The following is a 21,386-nucleotide window of genomic DNA, read 5'->3' on the forward strand; positions in this document are numbered from 1 at the left end:
ATTGTATTGGGAGGGGGTGGTGTGCGGAGCCCAAACCTGGCCCCCCAGGGGGGAATGGGGTGAGCAGCAGGAGGGGTGGGTTTAGGGACTAGAAGGGCAGGCATATTAGAAGGGCTAGGCTCTGCCTCTGACTGGCTTGGTGACCTTGGGCAATTTACTTCACCTAAGACTTCACCTTCTCATCCATAAACTGGGGATAATAATACATATTGAGGTCGAATGGAGACAATATATTGGGCCCTGAGCACATGCCTGCCTGTGTCACATGCTCACCCAAGGGGAGCTATCTTATTACCTCCTTGTTATAATCACTTCTCACAAGGCTGATACTGGCCCACCACCTCCCCTGGCCTCCCCTGGTTACCTTGTCTCCACAGGAGCCAAAATGAACTCCCTAGCTCCTAGTGCTGCAGGACAAGGTCCCCCTTCCTTGTCCACACACCACTGTGGTGGGCAGAGAGGTTGCCCCAGGACTTTGTGTGCTCCTGGTGAGACCTCTTCTGCAAACACAGCCTCACCATCAGTTTCTGCCCTGAAACCAACATGACCAATCTCACTGCATCCTGGGTCCCGGCTTCTGTCAGCCCCACAGAAGCCACAGAACCCTCAGGACTCCCCACCACCCATGAAAATCCCCAAACAGCCTTGTTTATGCCCCTTTGGCCATTTCATTCCCCAAATTACTGAAACCTTTCCACTGTATAGCCCCTGGACTTCCCAGCCAGTCATGTAGAAACGTCCCTTATTTTCTCAGCCTCTGCTCTGAACATTTCTTTTACTTTCTTGTTTTAATTGAAACCTGTTTCCAGGTTTGTTATCTTCCCAAGTGTGGCTCTCAGTCTTCCATTCTCATACAAGTGGCCTAACAGCACAGTACATGTTTTTCTTTGCTCCTTGTTGCTATTTCCAGAACATTCTCTCTCTCTTCTCCCTTCCCCATGTTGGATGCTCACATCACGACTGCACACTTCTTGTTGCTAAGGGACATCTGCTCACCCTTCCCCTCTCTGAGCTCACTCTCATTCTCTCAATCCCCGTTTCAAACTCCTCCTGACCTCCTTTCCTCTCTTGATTTCAACCTCCGCCCTGACTTGAAATGTGGCTGGGCCACACTGAGCTGGGCTTGAAATGCAAAACACACACTGGATTTTGAAGCCTTCAGCATGAGAAAAAAAATATATAAATCTTCCAACTGTTTTTTTTTATAGGGATTACATATCAAAATGATAATATTTTGGATATATTAGAGCAAATAAAACATATTACTGTATTTAAATTAGTTTCATCTGTGTCTCCACCTTTCTGTGTGGCTACTAGAAAGTTTAAAATTGCATATGTGGCTCACATTACATTTCTATTGGCTTTACCAATGATCGAAACTCTTTCTCAATCCCCACTTCAAATGTCCCACATTATCACCACCTCTCCTGTCCTCCAGAGGCACTTCCTCAAGAGTTCTGACCCCGGCACTCCCTGACTTCACCAAGACCTACAAACTGTGGCCCCTACTGCCTTTCCCTCATCTCCCCCCTCAGTCCTTCCTTCCCCCCTTTACCCACTTATATTTCATGATTTGCATTATCCACTTTCTAGACATACCCTCCATTGCCTTGCCCCTCTCTGGCACCTTCACATTGGTGAAACTCAACCTGGTTAGAGCTAACTCTGCAACTCTATGCTTCCATCCACATAGCTGAGCAGAGCCCGAAACGGAAAACCATGCCACCCTGTCAGTAAGCTCACAACTGCCAGACACCAGTGGGCCCTGGTGCCATCCAGTGGGCTTGCCACCTATTCCTGGACCATCCGCACACTCATCCCCAGAGGCCTGTCTCATATCTTCTCCTCCACCTTCACTTTTGGTTTCCTAGTTGAGAAAACAGAAGCAATGAGGAGGGAGCTTCCTTAAACTCCCTCCACAACGTAACCACGGACCTGCATCCAGGCCGTAGCACTCTATCTTCCCTTTTGTCGCTGTAGTCGAACTGTCTTGTGCTCTTGCCCAAGCCAACACCCCTGACTCATATCGGATTCCTTCTCTTACTTACCCAAGGACAGAATTCCAGCACTTCTACTTAGCCAATGTTTCCCTCTGCACAGAATCACTCCATCAGCTTAAATGATACTATTTTTTCCATCTTAAAATAAAAAAATCTTTCTTGACCTCCATTCCCTTCCATTTCTCTGTCCTCTTATACAGCAGAACTTCTTGAAGACCCACTGAATCCAATTACTTCTCCTCCTGTTCTCTCCTGAATCTACCCAGTTCATCCTCCCCATCCAATGTCACTGAAATTGCTCTTGCTAGGTGTTATGGGCTGAATGGTGTCCTTCCAGAATTCCTGTGTTGAAACCCTAACCCCCACTGTCTCATAAGGTGACTGTATTTGGAGGTCTTTCAAGAGGTGATTACATTAAAAATGAGGCTGTTTGCTTGGGCCCCAATCCAATTTGACTGGTGTCCTTTTTTATTTTTAATTTGTTTAACTTTTATTTATTTTGGGGAGATGGAGAGAGATAGAGCATGAGTGGGGGAGAAATAGAGAGATAGGGAGACATAGAATCTGAAGCAGGCTCCAGGCTCTGAGCTGGCATCACAGACCCCGACATGGGGCTTGAACTCATGGACCATGAGATCATGAGCTGGGCCGAAGTCGGATGCTTAACTGACTGAGACACCCAGAGGCCTCATTGACTGGTGTCCTTTTAAGAGGAGGAAATGTAGACATACAGAGAGACACTAGGGGTGCATGGGCACAGAGAAAAGACCATGATAGGACACATGAAGAAGGCAGACAACTACAAGCCAAGGAGAGAGGCTCCAGGAAGAATCAACGCTGCCCATACCTTGATCTTAGACTTCCAGCCCCCAAACTGTGAGAAAAAAAAATGCCTGTTGTTGAAGCCATGCAGCCTGTGGTATTTTGTTATGCAGCCTGAGCTGACTAATACATCAGGTCAGCACACACCTCCAATGGCTCAGTCCAATGGCCAATGCTCAGTGCTCTCCCAATTTGACCTTTGAGTGGCACTGGGTGCAGCTGGCCATACTTCTCTTCATTGCATTTCCAGGGCTCAATAACTCGTGGTTATTTTTTCACTAGGTGTTCCTTCTCGGCCTCCTTTGCTGTCCCTCCTTATCTCCCAACCTCTTAGACCTTTCAGCATGGCGCTCACCAGAGCCCCTTCTCTGGACCTCATCTCATTTCTCACACACCATCAGTCTGTCATTACTAACCTAAAGGCACACCTCAGAACTGGATTGCCTCTCACCTCCTCCACTGCCTTTGCCTCTTTGGAGGCACAGCATGCCTGGATTATCCTAACTGGACTCCACCCAGTATTCTCCTCTACCACCCCATTGAGTCTTTCCCCAACCTCACAGCCAAGGCACCTCAGAAACAGAGCCTATGTTGGGTATTCACCTTTTCTTTCAAGCCAGACTTAATCCACTGCACTTTGGCTTCTCTCCCACTCAACTGAAATGGCTCAGAAGAGGTAACTGCTGGAAAATCTAATGTCCTACTGCAGCCAGAGTGAGCATTTTACAATGGAAATCAGACCTTATCCTTTCACTGCTTTGAAACACTTTGCTGACTTCCTATTGCCTCCAGAGACCCAAATTCCTATGGATGCTACAGTAGACTTTTCATGGTTTGACTTTAGCTTCAATATAATTAAGAGTGTGGGCTGTGGAGTCAGTTAATCCTGACTCCAATTGCCATAGATCGAATATTTGTACCCCCCTACCTCTCTTTGGAGCCTAGTCTCCAACATGATGAGAACTGGAGGTAAAGCCTTTGGGAGGTGATCAGGTCATGAGCATGAGGTCCTCGTGAATGGGATCAGTGTTTTTATGGAAGAGACCCCAGAGAGCTCCCTCTCCTCTTCCATCATGTGAGGACAGTAAGAAGACAGCCATCTATGAACCAGGAAGAGGGTCCTCACCAGACATGGAATCTGCCAGTGCCTTGATCTTGGACTTCTAGTCTCTGGAACTGTGAGAAATAAATGTGTTTGTAAGCCACCCAGGCTGTATTGTTATAGCAGCCCCAGTGAACAAAGACATCAATCTCTCCTGACTGTGATCCTGGGCAGGTTACCAGGTCTCTGAGCCTTGGTTTCCTCATATATCACTTGGCTGTAATAATGGGACTCATCCTACTGGTTGATGTAAGGATCAGATGAGCTTATCCTTGTCCAATTCTTATAACAATGCCTGACCTATCAGAGCTCAAAAAACAAACATTCATTACCTCCCACCACTTTCTTTCCTCAACCTGAGCTCTGTGCTATGTCCCTTGACTTGGAAAAACTTTCTCCGCCCTTTCTAACAGGCACACTACTGTCTGTCCTTCAGTATTTCACTCTAGTGTCTATCCCTGCAGGAGGCCTTCCTTCTTCCCCAAGGCAGACTTAGGGCTCCTTCTTCTCCCCTCTAATGACACTTTGCATCCAATTCCATTAGAGCGTAAATCAAATGATACGGTAGGATTGGCTTACCTGTCTGTGTCTTCAGGGAAATTGAAGCCCCTTGAGGGCAGGAATCATGACCTTTTATTTCTGTATGCGCCAGCAGCACCATGAAACCTGTCATCTTTGGATGAATGAGGTCATAGTTTCTTTTGTCTTAAACTCACGTCTTTAGGCAAGCCTTCACCTAGTACTTAAGGATTTGGTGAACAAGAATGTGTTCATTTGTGCAACAAGCAAAGGTGCCTTCCATGTGCAAGACACAGTGCTGGTATTGGGAATGTTAAGTTGAATCCAAGGCAGACAGCATTTGCACTCAGGGAGATTATGGTCCAGAGGGACTTAGGTGCACACAGCTGTAGAATAGTGTGAACGGAAGGGCTGAAAGTGACCAAGGAAGCCAGGCCAAAGGGCTGGAAAAGAGACAGAGAGAAGGCAGGCTTCTAGACTCAGGGGGCCACAGTCACGCTGCTTATTATTTGACACCAGGAATCAATAGCAGATAAACTTGGGAACAAGGTAGGAATGAAACTCTGTGTCCTAGAGACTGAAAATAGAAAATGTGGAGGGGCGCCTGGGGGGCTCCGTGGGTTAAGTGTCTGACTTCGACTCAAGTCATGATCTCAAGGTTTGTGAGTTTGAGCCCCGCTTTGGGCTCTGTGCTGACAGCTCAGAGCCTGGAGCCCGCTTCGGATTCTGTGTCTCCCTCCCTCTCTGACCCTCCCCCCTCTCAAAAATTAATAAACATTAAAACAAATTTTTTAAAAAGAAAATAGAGAATGTGGAGGAACTAGGGTACCATGGGCAGGCCTCAGGCTGGGAACAGACAAACGGAAGGGATGCAAACATAGTCATCCTAAGATCAAACACTGATGGAATGCTCTGTATGTAACAGGCACTGTTAGAAGGACTTAACGTGGAATAACTCAGGTAGCCCTTGCAATAACCCTAAGTCAGGGGCTATTATCTCAGTGCACAGGGGAGGGAAAGCTGAGGCTAAGAATTGGTTCAGGATTTCTCCGCATGCAGCAGAGCTGGAGTCCGAACCTAGCATGCCTGGCTCCGGAGCCTGTGGTCCCGCCACCATGCAATGCCCTCCCCACAGTGGAGAAGACAAGACTGGTAAGGATGTTAAGTTTGGAAGAGGGCACCTGGAGCCAATGAGGCTCGATACAGTCTGTACCAACTGCATGATTCAAACCCTGAATGTCCTTCCTACCCGATCACCTCTAGGTAAGTAAGCTTTGCATGTGGACCGACGTTGTGCTGGTTTACAGTGGGGAGGGCAGGGAGAGAGAAGGGGACAGACTAACCACAGTGATGATGAAATGACAGAGGGCCGGGCCATGTCTCCTGCCTCCTTGCACCCCTCCCTGCACATAGCCAGTGCATAGCACCTGCAGGGGGCCCGCAGAGCATCTTTCTTGTTGAAAAATGAGGATAGAAAAATGAATGACTGCATGACCTAGGGAATGAAGGCCAGGAACCACCTGAGCAAGGTCTTTGGGTGGGAAGGAACAGGTGATGTGATGAGGGATAGCCATGCCATGATTCATCACCTCTCTGCTCAGGGCCTCTCCTGAAGCTCCCTTCCCACTTGTGACCCAGCTTTTACCACAGACCTCCCCCCTTCACCCCCACTCCAGAGTGTGCCAGGCCGGTGGTCAGGCCAGTGCTATTCCCTCAAAGCCGTCCTCACTGCCCTTATGGTGAGGGCAATGCCACATGAAACATGGCATGGTTTAGGGGCTGGGGGCTTGAGTGACAGAAGGGAGCAGAGGCTCCTTTTGTGCCCCCCCCACCCCACGTAGGAAGGAGCTGTTGGGGCATCTGGGCTTCTCTAGTTCTTCCCTCCACAAGAAACCAGCTTCCACCAGGGACAATGAATGGATAGATTCACATATGGCCTGGAACCAGGACCCAGAACATTTCTTACAGATTCCACTGATCCAGAACCAGGCCTCAGGGTCCAGAACACTTTTTTACAGACTCCCCTATTTGGGGGATACGACTAAAAGACTTTGTTTGATTTCCTTGAAAATCTAGGTTTCATAAGGGAGCCCACTAACTAAAACTCTGCTTCCTTTAGCAGAAGGTAAGCACCAGCCTTAAAATCCTCACCCGGCCAAGCATTCCTGAGAAGTGATGTGGGTGTTTCTTAGGAGACCTGGGGTTGGGGGGGCTGACAGCAGCTGCTCCTGACGCCCTCGTCCTTTGCTCTCCTTCTTCCTCACTTCCCGAGGATTTACAAGGGACTCCCCAAAGGACGGGGAGGTGAAATGTGTATCAAGGGTGTACTGTGCACAAGGTGCTTTATGTGGCCTGTGGCACCTGATTTTCCCACAGATCTTGTGAGGTAACATTATTCCCATTTTGCAGATGGGGACACTGAAGATTAGAAAGTTGAGGCCCCAGAGAAAGAGACGGCCCACTCAAAATAAGACACTTTACAGCATTTCATAAAGGAATACATGCCAAGTGTGGCCAGGGTGTGAAATGCCCCCAAAGGCTGGAGTGGTGTCCCCTGGATGTGACCACACTGGGCCCCCAGGGTCAAGGAGGGGAACAGTTGCTGGAATCTGGCGGGAGAAAACCCGCGTGGAGAGGGTGGCTTATAAGGGTCTGTGACCTTTGGTGGAAGGACACAGGCAGCCCAAGGTGGACCCTGAAGACAGGACCTGGGGGAACAAATACTCCAACCTCCCTGTCGTGGGTCCTCCCACCTCCTGCTGGGCTCATCCCCAGTGGCCAACGCGGTGAGCCAGAGTGCAGGGTGAGCAGCGGCCACTGAGAATAGGGGTGGCAAACACCAGACGCCCTTGCAGGGAGCCCAGACCAGCCAAACTGCAATCATCCAGGCTCTTGTCACCTTCCCAGGCTGTTCCCCATCTTGCAGAGGGATATTCCACTGGGCCACAGAGACCCAGGATCCAGCCTGGCTGCCCGGTGACCACGGATTTACGGAGCATTTGGCTCTGTGTTCTTGTTCAACAGACACAGAACACTGAGAACACCGCAGCCCCGTGCCGGTTAATATCTCTGCTCTCCTCTTGCCCCGGTGCCTGATTCTCCAACCTGTAGAGGGTGAGCCTCCCGTGAGGTCCCAGCCAGACCCTCCCAGGAAATCCGCCCCTGCCTTTGGGCCGCTGCCCGGCAGCCCTGAGCTGTGCCAAGATGAACCAGGGAGATCTGATTGATGAGAAGGTAGATGAGGGGGTTCCCCGAGGAGAATAATTTAATTTTATGGGTTAGGAATGCGGGGATGGGGCGGGGGGGGGGGGCTTGGGCCCTAAACTCAGCAAGCGGCCTGGCTGCAGGCGTCCAGGCGCAGCCCGGAGCATGTGTAACTCATTACCTCTGCAAGCCTCCCATTTGCGGCCGCGGGATGACGCTGGAGCGTGGTGGAGTGTCTGAGGCCGCGGGGTGAGCACGACTACAGTATTTTTCTGACACTAACACCTCTCTCTGGCCCTCAGGAAGGGCCGTGGAGGAGCCAGGCCCACACCCAGCCCTCCGCCTCCTCCGCCTCCTCTGCCTCCTGGCGCCAGACGGGAGAGGCCTACAGCTACACGGGCGAGAGAAGCAAGGCAGCACCGGGGAAGGTGAGAGGGGAGAGGAGGGAGGGGAGGGGGGAGAGGGGGAAGCAGGTCCAGCTGCACCCCCCCCCCCCGTTTGGTGTTCAGAGGGAGGTGGAAGTGGTCATCGAGGTCACAGGAGGCTGGGCTGGAGGACACTGAAGGTCGCATTCTGCAATTAGCCCTTTCATGTAATTCTAGCAACACAGCTGGAAGCGATGCTATTCCCCCTGGTGGCACAGAGGGGAGGCTGGCCCACCCTTGGGGCCTTCCCTCCAACAGGGGGGCTCCCAAAGAGGTGCTGACAGCTCAGACCCAAGGGAGGAGGCAGGGTCCTGAGACGTGGCCTGAGGAGAGGTGCAGAGAAGGGAGAGGTCCCAAAGACCGACGCAGAGCAGGGTGTGAGGGCGTGAGCCTTGAAGGATGTATGGGTGCACCACGTAGGAGCTGGGCCAGATGGGCCCTTATGAAGGGGACAGGGGAGCCTAGGCAGGTAACAGCCCCCCCCCCCCACCCTCCTCACTTGCTATGTGGAAAGAAGGGCAGGGATAAAGGCAGGGTGGAGGGAAAAAGAAGACAAGTTGGGGGGGGGGGGTTCAGTGCATCAGTCCTGAAATAACCAGTTTACGCCCTAATGTCTTTAAAGTCCCACCCACATTAAAGTCTGAGTCACACCTTAATATCTGGGCTGCATTTTTGCAACTTTGCTTCCCCAGATCCCAGTAACCCCAGGGCCCAGAGGAGCCACTGCCTCTCCTCCCCATCTTTCCTTCAAGGGGGAAACCCTGGAAGGGATTTGGAGCGCCTGCAAGGCCTACCAGACATTACTGTTTAAATCTACTCTAGGCCCCTGCGCGGCTCAGGCCTCCCTCCCTTTCCCCATCTCTGTCCACCCTCTGCCTTCCCAGCAACCTCCCTCTCCCCCACCGCCCTTCCTCTCCCTCTCCGGTTACACTCTCCAGAGATGAGGATCAAAGAGCAAAATCCTGGAGAAACAGATCAAATCTGGCTTGAATTTCCCCAAGTCAGAGCTCACTGGTTTCGTCTTAGAAATGAAAGGGAAGGGGGGAAAAGTCAAACCAGAAATCCACGAGCTCAGGTGGCTGATTTCATCTGAACACTCCAGTCTCTCTGGGTCCCTCATGCCCCCACCACCCTGTGCCTGGAGGGCTGGTCATTGAAGAGTGGGGAAGACCCAGACAACATGGAAATCAGGCTTTGAATGCATTTGTTTTGCCTCTTTGAGCTTTCAAGGACCCCAGTGTCCAATCATTCATTCGTTCATTCATTCATTCCTGCAATAAATAGTGAGAACCTACTGTGTGCCAGGCTTGAGAGACTTCAGTGAACAAAACAGAGGTGCCTGCCCTTGTCCAGCCTATAGTCTTCCCACAAGGAACAGACAGTAAATGATAAGCGTAGTACATAAGAATGATATAGTGTGTTACGGGAAAAAGGAAATAGCGAAGCAGGGAAAGGGGCTGAAGGTGCAGGGGGGCAGGAAGCCTAATGGGGAAAGTGATATTTGAGCAAACGCTAGAAGGAGGTGGGAGAACAAGCTTCTCAGCAGCAGAGAAGTGCTCCCAGGGTCAAGGTGAAGGTCGGCAGCCTACTTGGCCATGGTCAGCACCTGGGTTATCACTCGCACTGAGGCGGGATGCTTTGTAGACTTTGCTCAAGGTAGCACTCAGATTTTCAAAGGGCCACACCCTGAATGCAATGACCAGGTCTGTTTCTACACACAGAATTTTAGAACTGGACAGAACCTCTCCTGTCTGCCCCCATTTGGCAGATGAAGACACTGAGGCCCAGAAAAGGATGTGACCCAGTCAGGCAGCCTCAACCCCACATCTTTCAACTTCTGTCCACACCTCATGGGGTGCCAGGCCTCAGGTGACCCCTGAGGACTCTTGGAGCAGGGCTCAAAAGCTGTCCTCTGGTCACATCTCCTCACAGCTGGGGGGCCTGGAAAGCACAGTGGCTGAGATTACTGTTATTTTCAACCCTTCTGGTCCAAAAGATCTTTTTAAGTCTGGGGTTCAGAAAAAGGGAGAGCAAGATGGGGGAAGAGGGTGCGATGGCCTGGTGATACTTCTCACCCCAGGCCTCTCCCTGCCCTGTAGCCCCTGCCCTTTCCTTCCCTTATCGGCCCCCTAGGCCAGCTCTACTGGTCTTCCAGGCTCCCCCACAGCGCTGTACTCCAGTTCTTTCTTGCCAAGCCAGTCCTCTTTCCCAAGGGGCTGGTGGGGAGAGGACAGGATCAACAACACGAAAGCCAGCCTGACCTTTGCTGATGGGGAAGTGCTGAGCATTGGCCAGTGATCTGGCTCTCCCAGGTGGCAGTAACCTAACAGAAACGCTGTCCTGGCTTGGTGTGACCCAGCTGGTGATGCCTTTTCCCACCCTACTCTGACAAAATTGTGTTCAGTCTTTAAAGCCTTTCCAGAAAGGCTTCTCCTGACTTCAGTACATTCATGCCTGCTTGTCCACAGACCTCCATGGATGCCTGAAACCATGGGTAGTAACGAACCCTACATGTCCTACCTTTTTTTCCTATACATACATACCAGGCTAAAATTTAATTTATACATTAGGCACAGTAAGAGATTAGCAAGAATAACTAATAATAGGTATACAGAAAAACCTTGCTTTGGGAGCATAATTTGTTCCAGAAACATGCTTGTAATCCAAAGCACTTGTATATCAAAGCGAATTTCAAGAACCATTGGCTCAGTGTGATCATGTGACATTCGGCATCACATACTACTCGTATCGCAAGACACAGTTTGTTTATCGAGTTAAAATGTACTAGACACGCATGCTCATCTTGCATAATACGTGCAGAATAAGTTACTCACCATCCAAGATTTTACTGTATTTAGATAAATAACAATGCATTCTAATATGAGTTATGTGAATGTGGTCTCTTTCTCTCTCAAAACATCTTACTGTCCTGTCCTCACCCTCCTCCTTGTGATGTGAGGTGATACAATGGCTCTGTGATGAGATGAAGCAAGAAGAATGACCCAGGCAGTGCAATGTGGTGTTAGGCTACGACTGACTTTCTGATAATAGGTCAGAAGGAGGATCATCTGTTTCCAGACCACAGCCTGCTGCAGGTAACAAACCATGGAACGCAAAACCATGGATAAGAGGGGACTACCGAACTCACATGTATTCTTGCCTGCTTTATGTTACGTGTAATTGTCCCAAGCCGATCCCTTCCACTGAGATCACAGCACTCTGAGGGCAAGGATGGTTTAATTTCTCTTTGGAGCATCCTTGGCACCCAACCCGTAGCTTGACACATCACAGGTCTTCGAAATATGTTCGTTGACTGGAATTTAAAGGAAGAGCTACAATGGTGAGCAAGTTAGTACGGCAGGGTGAGGGAGGTTAGTGGCCAGGAGCCCACATCTTGGCTCTTCTCCCTGGGGAGACTGTCCCCAATCCCTGCCTCTCTGAGTTGCTCAATTTCCCTCCTGGCATTCAGCACCTTGTGGGAGGAAAGACACGGTTAGAGTATGAGGGGGAGGCATTTCCCTTTTTGAGTAATTTTGAGACAAAGGCAGCGAAGCAGAGTAGAGAGAAAACACAGCGCTTGAGAAAAGCCTTGAATAAAGGGCTGCATGGTAGTGAATTTCTGTCAGCTTGACTGGTCATGGGTGCCAGGTGGAACATCATTTCTGGGTGTTTCTAGATGAGATCAGCATTTGAATTGGTGGACTCAGTAAAGCAGATTGCCCTCCCCAGTAGGAGGGGGCCTCATCTAGTCAATTGAGGGCCTGAATAGAGCAAAAGGCAGGGGAATTTGCTTTTTGCTTCCTGCCTGTCTGCACAGTTAGGACATAGCATCTCATCTTCTCCAGCCCTCAAACACCATTGGCTCCTCTGGTTCTTGGGCCTTCTGACCCAGACTGAATTATACCACCCACTTTCCTAGGTCTCTAGCCTGAAGACGTAGATGGTGGGACTCCTCAGCCTCCAGAATCATGTAAGCCAATTCCTCACAATAAATCTCTTTACGTATGTATATATCCCACTGGTTCCTTTTCTCTGCAGAACTCAATTTCTGCCCGTCTCTGCTTAATTGGCCATCAGTCATTATGAGACTCTTTGGTAAACTTCATTCTACTCATCTTTGATGTGGGGACAATGCTCTCCTCGCCTATGCTCACTGCAAGCCAGAGTATATTCACTCACGTAGCAAGCATTTATTAAGCACCCACTAAGTGTCAAGCTCTGGCCTGGACACACAGGATTCAGTCTGTTGACAAGGTGCTCTGGGCTCCTTTGGAGGAAGCATCAGTTGAATTCCCAGTTTTAGCAAATAACCAGTTCCCAAAGGTGCAGAGCCCTCTGGGTCACTGGGATAGAGAACTCCTTCCTGTGGCATGGGCTGGGGTCTCAGACCCAGGGGAAGGATAAGCACCTTGAAGAGGTATGTTCTCTCCTCGCAAATGCTTCGGGAAATGGATCAGAGTCTCCTCACCTGAGAGGGTCTGGGCTCATTGGCTCAGATGCCTTTGCCTGACCCCAGCCTCATTCACTCAGAGGAGAGGAAGGCAGAGAGGCAGAAAGGCCTGTCCTGGGAGTCAGGAGACTCGGTTTTGGAACAACTCTATGCCTGATGAGCTGTAGGATCCTTAATACTTTCTCAGCCTCCACTAGCTCATCTGTGAGATGGATATGCATGTTGCAGGTCACTCAGATTTGTTGAGATGCATGAATAAGACATTTCAAAATGTGAAGTTCACATAGGAAGTATTCGACAGGAGGTCACCACTGCCCTGGGGAAATACCAAGGTTAGGTGGGGAGGCAGGGCAGGGCTTGCACCGCAAGACCGAGCCAGGGGCACTCACCGTCCTCACACAGGTTCAACTTGGACAGGCTCCTGCCGTCAAAGGGTTCCTCAAAGATGGAGCCAGTGTCACGGTCGCTTACAGTGTGCAGGTACATGGCTTTGTTCTCCATCCTGACCTGCAGCAGCAGCAGGAAAGACAGCAAGGGGAGAGGAGAGGGAGAAAGGAGGCAGGGGAGAGACAGAATAAACTATAGGTGGATCCAGAAACAAACGCACAGAACGAGGCGCCCATGCCCATGGCCCGAGCCTGAACACTGAGAGCCTCTCCTTGATGGATGCCATCTACCAGGTTCCCAGGATCCTGAGTCCCCTCCCAACTTCCTCAGCACTTGGGAAGGCCAAGGCCCTTTGGACCTTTCTGATCACGGGATCTGTCCCTTCCTTTCAGTAGCTCCTCGTTGGGGCCAGAGCCTGAGCCAGAGGGACACTGAGGGCTGTGCTTTGTGGGGCCTGGAGGCACCGACCCTCCTGAGGAAAATGGAGTGGTTTCCGAGACTCTGGATCTTTAGACTCCTGCTCTGTGTTGGAAATGTGCTAACTGGGCAGGCATGTTCCAAAGGGGCTGAGTGCAATGAGGCCATGGCAAGGATTCACCTCCCACCCGAGCCCGAGGGGTAGGTGGCCTCAGCGGAGTCCCCCAAACACTAAGACCTGGGCAGCCTTAGACCAGGGAGGGCCTGGTGTCTGCATGGCCTGCTGGGGCTTTGGGTCTCCTCCATGGTGTTTCAGGAATGTACCCATGTACTTGGGAAAATGGTATACTATTTGAAGGAAACCAGCGCCATTTACATAAGTGTGTACAAGACAATCCCATTTTGTAATATATACACATATCCCCGAGTACGTGACCGGAAAGATTATATTTGGAGATGTCCCGGGTTGCTCTGGGTAAGACATATAATCAGAAGACTCTGGTGGGGATCGTGGGGATTTTGTGCTTATTTTTGTTTGCTGGATATTCTGGGTTTTCTACAATGTGTTTGCATTCTTTGTGTAATAGGAAGAATCTACTTTTTGAGCCAGACCACTTCTTGGTATTCTTTCTCTGATATAGATGCTCAGTGATTTTACAAATTACTTTCTACTTTCAGCTCCCTTCCAGCCATCAGTGTAGCTTGACCTTTGGCCCTGATGCTTTTTGACTATCTAGATATTGAACCCCCCCAAAATCCACTTTTAAAGAGCAAATTCTTTGGAAGATAAAAGACCCGGGGAGGATGGAGGGGTCCCAGGCCCGGCATGGAGCAAACTCAACCCTGAGGCCCAGATAGCCAGGGGTTTACCACCTGGGAGGAGATGATGGGGGCCTGGCAGGTGGGCGGGGGAGAGTGGGGGGGCGGGTGGTGCTGGGAACAGTGACAGCTGACTGAAGGGAGCAGCCAATCAGTTCCTCTCCCGAGGCACAGTGGGAAAGGAGGCGTTAGCATGTCTCAGTAAATAGGGATAATGAATGAGGAGCCTAGCTGAACCACTCTGGCAGGCAGAACAAAACATAACCCCCTTACTTTCATGGCTTGACCTATGTCTCCAGAGACCTCTGACTTCAGGGCTGAGAAGAGGTCAGAACTGACCAGGTTCCATACAACTGTCCTTCTGATGGCCTGGAAGGATGGACAGGGGCTTCCATTCTTATTTCTTCTAGTAATGAGATACCACATGCCCTGAACACAGGCATGCCCTGCACACACATGCATGCAAGCACGCATAGTCAGGGTGTTCACGGTCTCTGTGGGCCTTTCTTCCAGCCTGCGGGAGAGGGGAGCCCACAGCTCTGCCAGGATCTCTTCTCCCTGCCCCAGGGAGCCCCTAAACCGCTCCCACCCAGCTTCTCTGTGCTGCAGTCATGTCCGGTTTGCTAGCTCCCAACACCCATGCTCCATCCAAGTCCTCCACCCACCATGGACCTCTAGGTGGGGCCCCCGAGCAACGCCACCGCTGCTAAGCTGCAGGGGACCCTCCCTTGTTTCATAAGTGCTAAGTGCGGCACCCCTCCTACTGGCCTCAATCCTGGGGAGCTGCAAAGCAGGAGGCCAGTGTCTCTTCTGCAAGTGATAATCCCCTCTCTGCCAAAGGCAACAGGCGCTGCTGCCCAGAGATCACACAGAGCTTGATGGGGCACTGCCATGCTGGCAGTGGGGGTGTGGAGATGAGCTTGGGCCAGGTTAGCCCTGTCTTCATTTCCACCTTCCCCTCTGCCGATCAGCTCCTGGACCAGAGCTGGAATGCATGGCTTGTTATCTGGAATGTGTCTATAGGGCGGCCCCTCCTCTCTCCCCTCCACAGCCCTGGGCTGATGGAGCAGAAGCCCTGGGGAGCCTGTTGAGAAGAGGGGCTGGGGCAGAGCAGAGGCCAGATGTGAGTGAGATGAGATTGGAAACGCTCAGCCAGCTTTGCTAATGTTTGTTACTTGGGAATGAAACCTAAGAATGTTCTGTCTGCCCCAGGTTTTATTTTGAGCTATTTTTCTTTCTTGGGAAAAGGGGGCAGGAATTTGCACCCTTTGGTCATTTGGTCTCAGAGCCTTGGGGGCCAAGTTTGTGCTCTCGAGCAAGGTGCAACTCACTGCCAACTGTGGTGACCATAGAGATGACAGACATCCCTTGCGTGCACACACACCCACGAGTTACAGACCATTTGCCATCTGGGATCTCTCTGCCCCACCAGGACCACAGGGGGGAAGGTAGTATCAGTCGGTTGTTCCCATTTTAAAGATAAGCCAATCTGGGCAATCTTGCCAAAGAGGCAAGAACCAATGATGTCAGAGGAGGGTGAGGCACCAGGCAAAGGCTTCCCACCCAGGGCACTGACCCAGCGACAAGGCTGCTTCGTCCAGGAAGCATGTATCCGTCCCTTTTGGCAGCCACCTTTAGGGTCCCAGACCAGGGAGCGCAGAGGGTCAGTGGAGGCCCTGTGACCAAGGAGAGGCTATAAGAGCTAGCAGGGAGGGGATCGGGACCTTGGAAATATGGGCAGGGTGTGGACACCAAAGTGGCATGTGGATAAAGCCCAAGGAGCCTGTTTCAAGTCCAAGAGTGGGGCCTTCCTCTCCCAGGGACAGAAAATCTCACCAGCCTCTTAGGGATGTTAGAGCTACATGTAGAGCTGAAGCACTCAGACACCCCTAGCTCCAACCCAGGCAGCTCCATACAGGCCTGTGGGGGGTGGGGAGCTCAGAGGACACAGGGTTCTATCCTGGAGCCACTTCCTACTCCTCAGGAACCTGGCCCAATCAGCTGAGCTTGTTCAGCCTCAGGCCATCACCTCTGTGAAGGGGAGAAGCACATCCACCAGCCACTCAGTTATTTCAGGCCGGGGCAGGAGCCGGGGTGGGGGTGGGGGGATGGTGCACACGGAGGGCTTTCTGAGCAAGGGCGCACAGGGAGTCGGCAGTGGAGTCTGGTGAGAAACCACCCCCACCCCCGGCATCTTCTGATCCCTCCAAGCAGTTAGGTAGGGGTGGGGGGCATCTTCAGGTTCCTGAGGCTTCCCTCCTGCCTGGCCGGGCTCGGGAATAATGCTCTTTTGGATCCCCTTTGCAGTAAGCAATCGTGAATATGAAATCCGGACCCTTACTCTCAAGTCACTCTCTGGGCAACAGAAGGACTCAATTCTTGCTGCTGCTGCAAGTGGCATAAGCCTCACTTGTGGCTGCAAATACAGTGTCTCTGGGTCCCGGCATCTAACTCTGCAGGGTTTGCATCTCCTCCTTGAATCATACAACTTTAAATTCAGCAAAACCAAGTAAAAAAAACCCATGAATACGACCCTCTCCTCTAACTGTACTTAGTTAACCTAAATCATAACCTGAAGCTGGAAAGGTGCAGGGGCACCTGGCTGGCTCATTGGGTTAAACATTGGACTTTGGCTCAGGTCGCGATCTTGTGGTGTGTGAGTTGGTGTGTGAGTTCAAGCCCCACAGGCAGGCTGACAGCTTGGAGCCTGCTTCAGATTCTGTGCCTCCCTCTCTCTGCCCCTCCCCTGCTTGTGCTCTGTCTGTCTGTCTGTCTCTCTCTCTCTCTCAAAAATAAATAAACTTAAAAAAAAATTTTTTTAATATTTTTTTAACGTTTATTTATTTTTGAGACAGAGAGAGACAGAGCATGAACAGGGGAGGGTCAGAGAGAGAGGGAGACACAGAATCTGAAACAGGCTCCAGGCTCTGTGCTGACAGCACAGAGCCCGACGCGGGGCTCGAACTCACGGACCGCGAGATCATGACCTGAGCCGAAGTCGGCCTCCCAACCGACTGAGCCACCCAGGCGCCCCTAAAAAAATTTTTTTAATACAGTTTTTAAAAAGCTGGAAAGGTGCAGATGTTTTATAGACAAGCTCTCCCTTCGTTCATCCCACCACTGGACTCATGTGCCCACGCACATGCACTTTACACGTGTAGAGGGACAGTCACCTGTGCCATCTGCTCCCAGAATAGGCTCTTGAGCTGCGGCACGAGCCAGGTAGAGTGGCCATGAAGGCAAAAGCTTCCCCAAACGCGGGCTCACGCCAGCGGACCCCCGCGGGCCCACAGCGTGGAGGCCCTTCCCAGCTGGTGCTGCAACTCCGTGCTCCGCATCCGAGATGCCCAAACGCAGACCCCTGCTCCCTCTGCCGCATCCGTGTCCCCCAGCCGCCATTGGGACGCTGTGCTTAGGTGCCAGGACAAAGTTAGTGCCAAGACTCACCTGAGTGCCCCCAGTGAGGCCACAGAAGAGCCCGTCTCCTCAGTTTCCGGCATTCGCCATGGTGGCCGATGGGCTGGCTGCTGTCACCGCACGGAGACCCAGGCAGTCCCGCAGAGCTTGTCCCCACAGCTAGCCAAAGCCAGACGGAGTCATAGAAGGAGGCTGCCCCGGTGCTCAGTGACTTGTCTCAGGGGTCCCTTCTCTGGGAGGTACAGGTTCAGGAGGCAGCACTCAACCTTGTGCCTAATTCAGGGCCTGTGGCTGGGGAGTCCCTGTCTTGGTGTCTCGCCTCAGTCAGCCACAGGCAGCGCTCGGGAGATGTTCTGTGAAGGCACCCGCAGCTCTGCTAGATACTGAAGGAGATGTGAACTGCAGCTGCTCTGGCGGCCAGTCTTTATAAAGTTCTTGGAGCAATTGCCGAAGCTCCCCTGGGGTCTGGAACTCGTCCCCCCTCTGGTGGCCAATCTCAGCATTACAGCCTCCCGGTTCTCCCCATTAGTCCAGAGCAGTGACATCAGCCTTGTTTTGGGACACCGCACACCTAACCTAAAACCCTGCTCAAAATAATTTTTGGAAAGCTTCTACAGGAATGGAAGCTAGACCTGGCTCATGAGCCACACCAGAAACCAGTCTGAGGAACTTATTTATAGGACAGAATTGGCATTGCTCAATTCATTCACCAAACTTGGCTTAGAATTAATTTACGTGTTTTTCTGAAGTCACATCCACTCCCAGAGAACACAGATTAGCCACACTGGAGATATTCAGAAGAGTGTTCTGTGACCGCTGAAGGAACTTTCCAAAGACAGTCTCAATGCAGCCCTGTAACAAAGCCAGCATTTATGGAGCATTGACGTTGTATAAGGTCCAGGGGATGCAAGAATGAGTAAGACGGGCTCCCTGTCCTCAAGGGGGTTGCAATCCAGGATGAGAGGTGCACTCAGGCACAAATAACTGTCAACCTAAGTGTGACCTAAAACATTTTTAAAAAGGCGATCTTGCCAAAATGTTAAGAGAGTAATTATATTCAGATTGGGGTGGTGATGGGGAAAGGCATCAGGGACATTCCAAAAATAGTTTGAGCCATGGCTGACCTCTCCATTTACAAGTACACACCCCCCCCCCACCCCTGCCCTGAGGATAGAGCTCTGAAGGTAATGTTCATGAATACATCCCCATGTATTGGTTAAAAATTCAGTCTCGGGACGCCTGGGTGGCTCAGTCGGTTAAATGTCCAACTTCAGCTCAGGTCATGATCTCCCGGTTCATGAGTTTGAGCCCCACGTCGGGCTCTGTGCTGACAACTCAGAGCCTGGAGCCTGCTTCGGATTCTGTGTCTCCCTCTCTCTCTGCCCCTCCCCCACTTAGTCTCTGTCTCTCAAAAATAAATATTAAAAAAAAATTCAGTCTCAATACTGGAGGGTCAGACCTCATACATGAGAACAAAGTGCCAGGGCTCAGCATTCCCCATAGTGCAGTTGCCAACCCATGACTGAATCTGAAAGGTCTTAGTCATTTTCAGTGACTGAACCTCCTGACCATCTCTGGGAAGCAGCTCCAATATGAGGCTCCATTTTACAGAGGGAAAAAACAGTAGTAGTAATAAAAAATAATATAATAAGAGCAAAGGGGAGGTGAGGTGGAGGAGGGGAATGAGGAAAGAGGGAGGGGGGAGGCAGGGGGAGAGGCAGGAAGCAGAGGAAAAACACTTTATATACCACGTGCTAGGCACTTCTGAGTGCTTTTCATATATTAACTCATTTAACATTAAATGAGATAGGTCCTGTTATTATTCCCACTTCTAGAGACAGAGGAACTCAGTGACTTGTCCAAGGTCAAGCAGCCTGTAAGTGGCAGAGCTACATTCCACCCTAGGCAATATGACTCTACAATTTGTGCCCTGCTATGCCCTATACTACCTCTCATGAAAAAGTGGTCTTTAATCACCCATCGATTCACCAACAAGTCCAGGAATACAATCGTAAAAAGAGCCAGAAATGTGCTCAACATGTTCTGTCCAGGGATCTTTGCTGCAGAGATGTGTTTATTAGCAAGAAATATCAGCACGTTAGTAAGACCCTGGCAATGTCTTCCTTTACCTAAAACAAAGAGCAGTTGTTAATACTCCCACACTGGTGTGCTCTTGCCTATAGGGGAAGGGAGGGATGGGGACCCAAATGCAGTCCAGGCTGTTGGCTGAGCCCCTCCTTGGTATTGGTAATTGATGATAGACAATTTGTGGGGTCTAGTTTCTTCACATGAGACTCACACGTAGGCCCAGAACCGTTCAACTATGACATTTCAGGAGGAACAAAGCTCATCCTTTTAAAACCTGTGGCTTCAGGCAAGGGGCCATTCCTCTCTTTTGTTTATGGTTTACTCCACTTTTTATAATGGTGAGATTTGTCCTTACTGTTGCATGTAGCACAAGTTACTTCTTTGGTTTTTGTTTTGTGCTGAGTAATATTCCATCATATGCATTTACTACAATTTGTTTCTTCACCTGTTGATGGGCACTTGGGTTGTTTCCAATATTTGCCTAATATGAATAGAGCTGCCAAAACAGGCAAGGGGACATTTGATAGGGATGTGTAGGGATGACCCAGAGGCTGAATATTCTAGTGGGTGAAGTCTTGCAGGCAGCTGGTAGCTCAAATGACACCTCCTTGTCACCTAATATCAGAAGGGTCCAAAAAAAAAATGGTTTGTTCCCATTCAATTACAGAAGACATTTACAATAGGCATTTTCCCCCAGACAGTATTATGAAAATATGATTGTGTCGAAGGAGAGTTGAACAGACTTCAATGTGGCTGCATCTATGGGTATGGAGGACATCTGAACACAGTCCATGTGCTCACATGCCTCCTACTTTCTTTAAATGATTCCATTTGATTGTCCCAGTGATTCCCTGGGGCAGAGGTGTGGATAGAGTTATCATCCTCAGTCTCTATATGGAGAAACCAAGCAATTCTGAAATTGAGGGTCATACCTCCAGAGCATCTACATGTGCAGGGATTCCATCCATACATTCAGTTATTCATTCGACAAACATCTGTTGTGTACCTTTATTCAATGTATTCCAACTATTCTTTCTTTTTTTTTTATTTTTTATTTTTTTTTTAATTTACATCCAAATTAGTTAGCATCTGGTGCAACGATGATTTTAGGAGTAGATTCCTTAGTGCCCCTTACCCATTTAGCCCATCCCTCCTCCCACAACCCCTTCAGCAACCCTCAGTTTGTTCTCCATATTTATGAGTCTCTTCTGTTTTGTCCCCCTCCCTGTTTTTAAATTATTTTTGTTTCCCTTCCCTTATGTTCATCTGTTTTGTCTCTTAAAGTCCTCATATGAGTGAAGTCATAGAATTTTTGTCTTTCTCTGACTGACTAATGTCACTTAACATAATACCTTCCAGTTCCATCTACATAGCTGCAAATGGTAAGATTTCATTCTTTTTGATTGCTGAGTAATACTCCATTGTGTGTGTGTGTGTGTGTGTGTGTGTGTGTGTGTGTGTACCACATATTCTTTATCCATTCATCCATCAATGGACATTTGGGCTCTTTCCATATTTGTCTATTGTTGATAGTGCTGCTATAAACATTGGGGTGCATGTGTCCCTTCGAAACAGCACACCTGTCTCCCGTGTATAAATGCCTGGTAGTGCATTTGTTAGGTCGTAGGGCAGTTCTATTTTTAGTTTTTTGAGGAACCTCCATACTGTTTTCCAGAGTGGCTGCACCAGTTTGTATTGCCAGCAACAATGCAAAAGAGATCCTGTTTCTCCGCATC

General features: G+C 50.2%; 1 protein-coding gene and 1 long non-coding RNA gene across 3 annotated transcripts in view; one reads left to right on the forward strand and one right to left on the reverse strand.

Annotated features, from left to right (window-relative positions):
* The window catches only part of SCARA5 (scavenger receptor class A member 5), a 126,223-nt gene extending 108,197 nt beyond the window's left edge, over positions 1-18,026 (reverse strand). The window contains exons 1-2 of one of the 2 annotated variants that reach the window (XM_027069989.2): positions 17,593-18,026; positions 12,912-13,029 (exon numbers count right to left, since the gene is read on the reverse strand). In XM_027069989.2, the coding sequence (XP_026925790.1) occupies positions 12,912-13,023 (112 nt within the window). In that variant the 5' untranslated portion in view covers positions 13,024-13,029; positions 17,593-18,026. The remainder of the gene's footprint in view (positions 1-12,911; positions 13,030-17,592) is intronic. The other variant, XM_027069994.2, reaches the window with a different exon arrangement.
* The window catches only part of LOC113602528 (uncharacterized), a 64,552-nt gene continuing 50,939 nt past the window's right edge, over positions 7,774-21,386 (forward strand). The window contains exons 1-2 of the long non-coding RNA XR_008296000.1: positions 7,774-8,075; positions 11,032-11,167. This is a non-coding gene — a long non-coding RNA (uncharacterized LOC113602528). The remainder of the gene's footprint in view (positions 8,076-11,031; positions 11,168-21,386) is intronic.

The sequence above is a fragment of the Acinonyx jubatus genome, chromosome B1, assembly GCF_027475565.1.
Source record: "Acinonyx jubatus isolate Ajub_Pintada_27869175 chromosome B1, VMU_Ajub_asm_v1.0, whole genome shotgun sequence".
NCBI lineage: Eukaryota > Metazoa > Chordata > Mammalia > Carnivora > Felidae > Acinonyx > Acinonyx jubatus.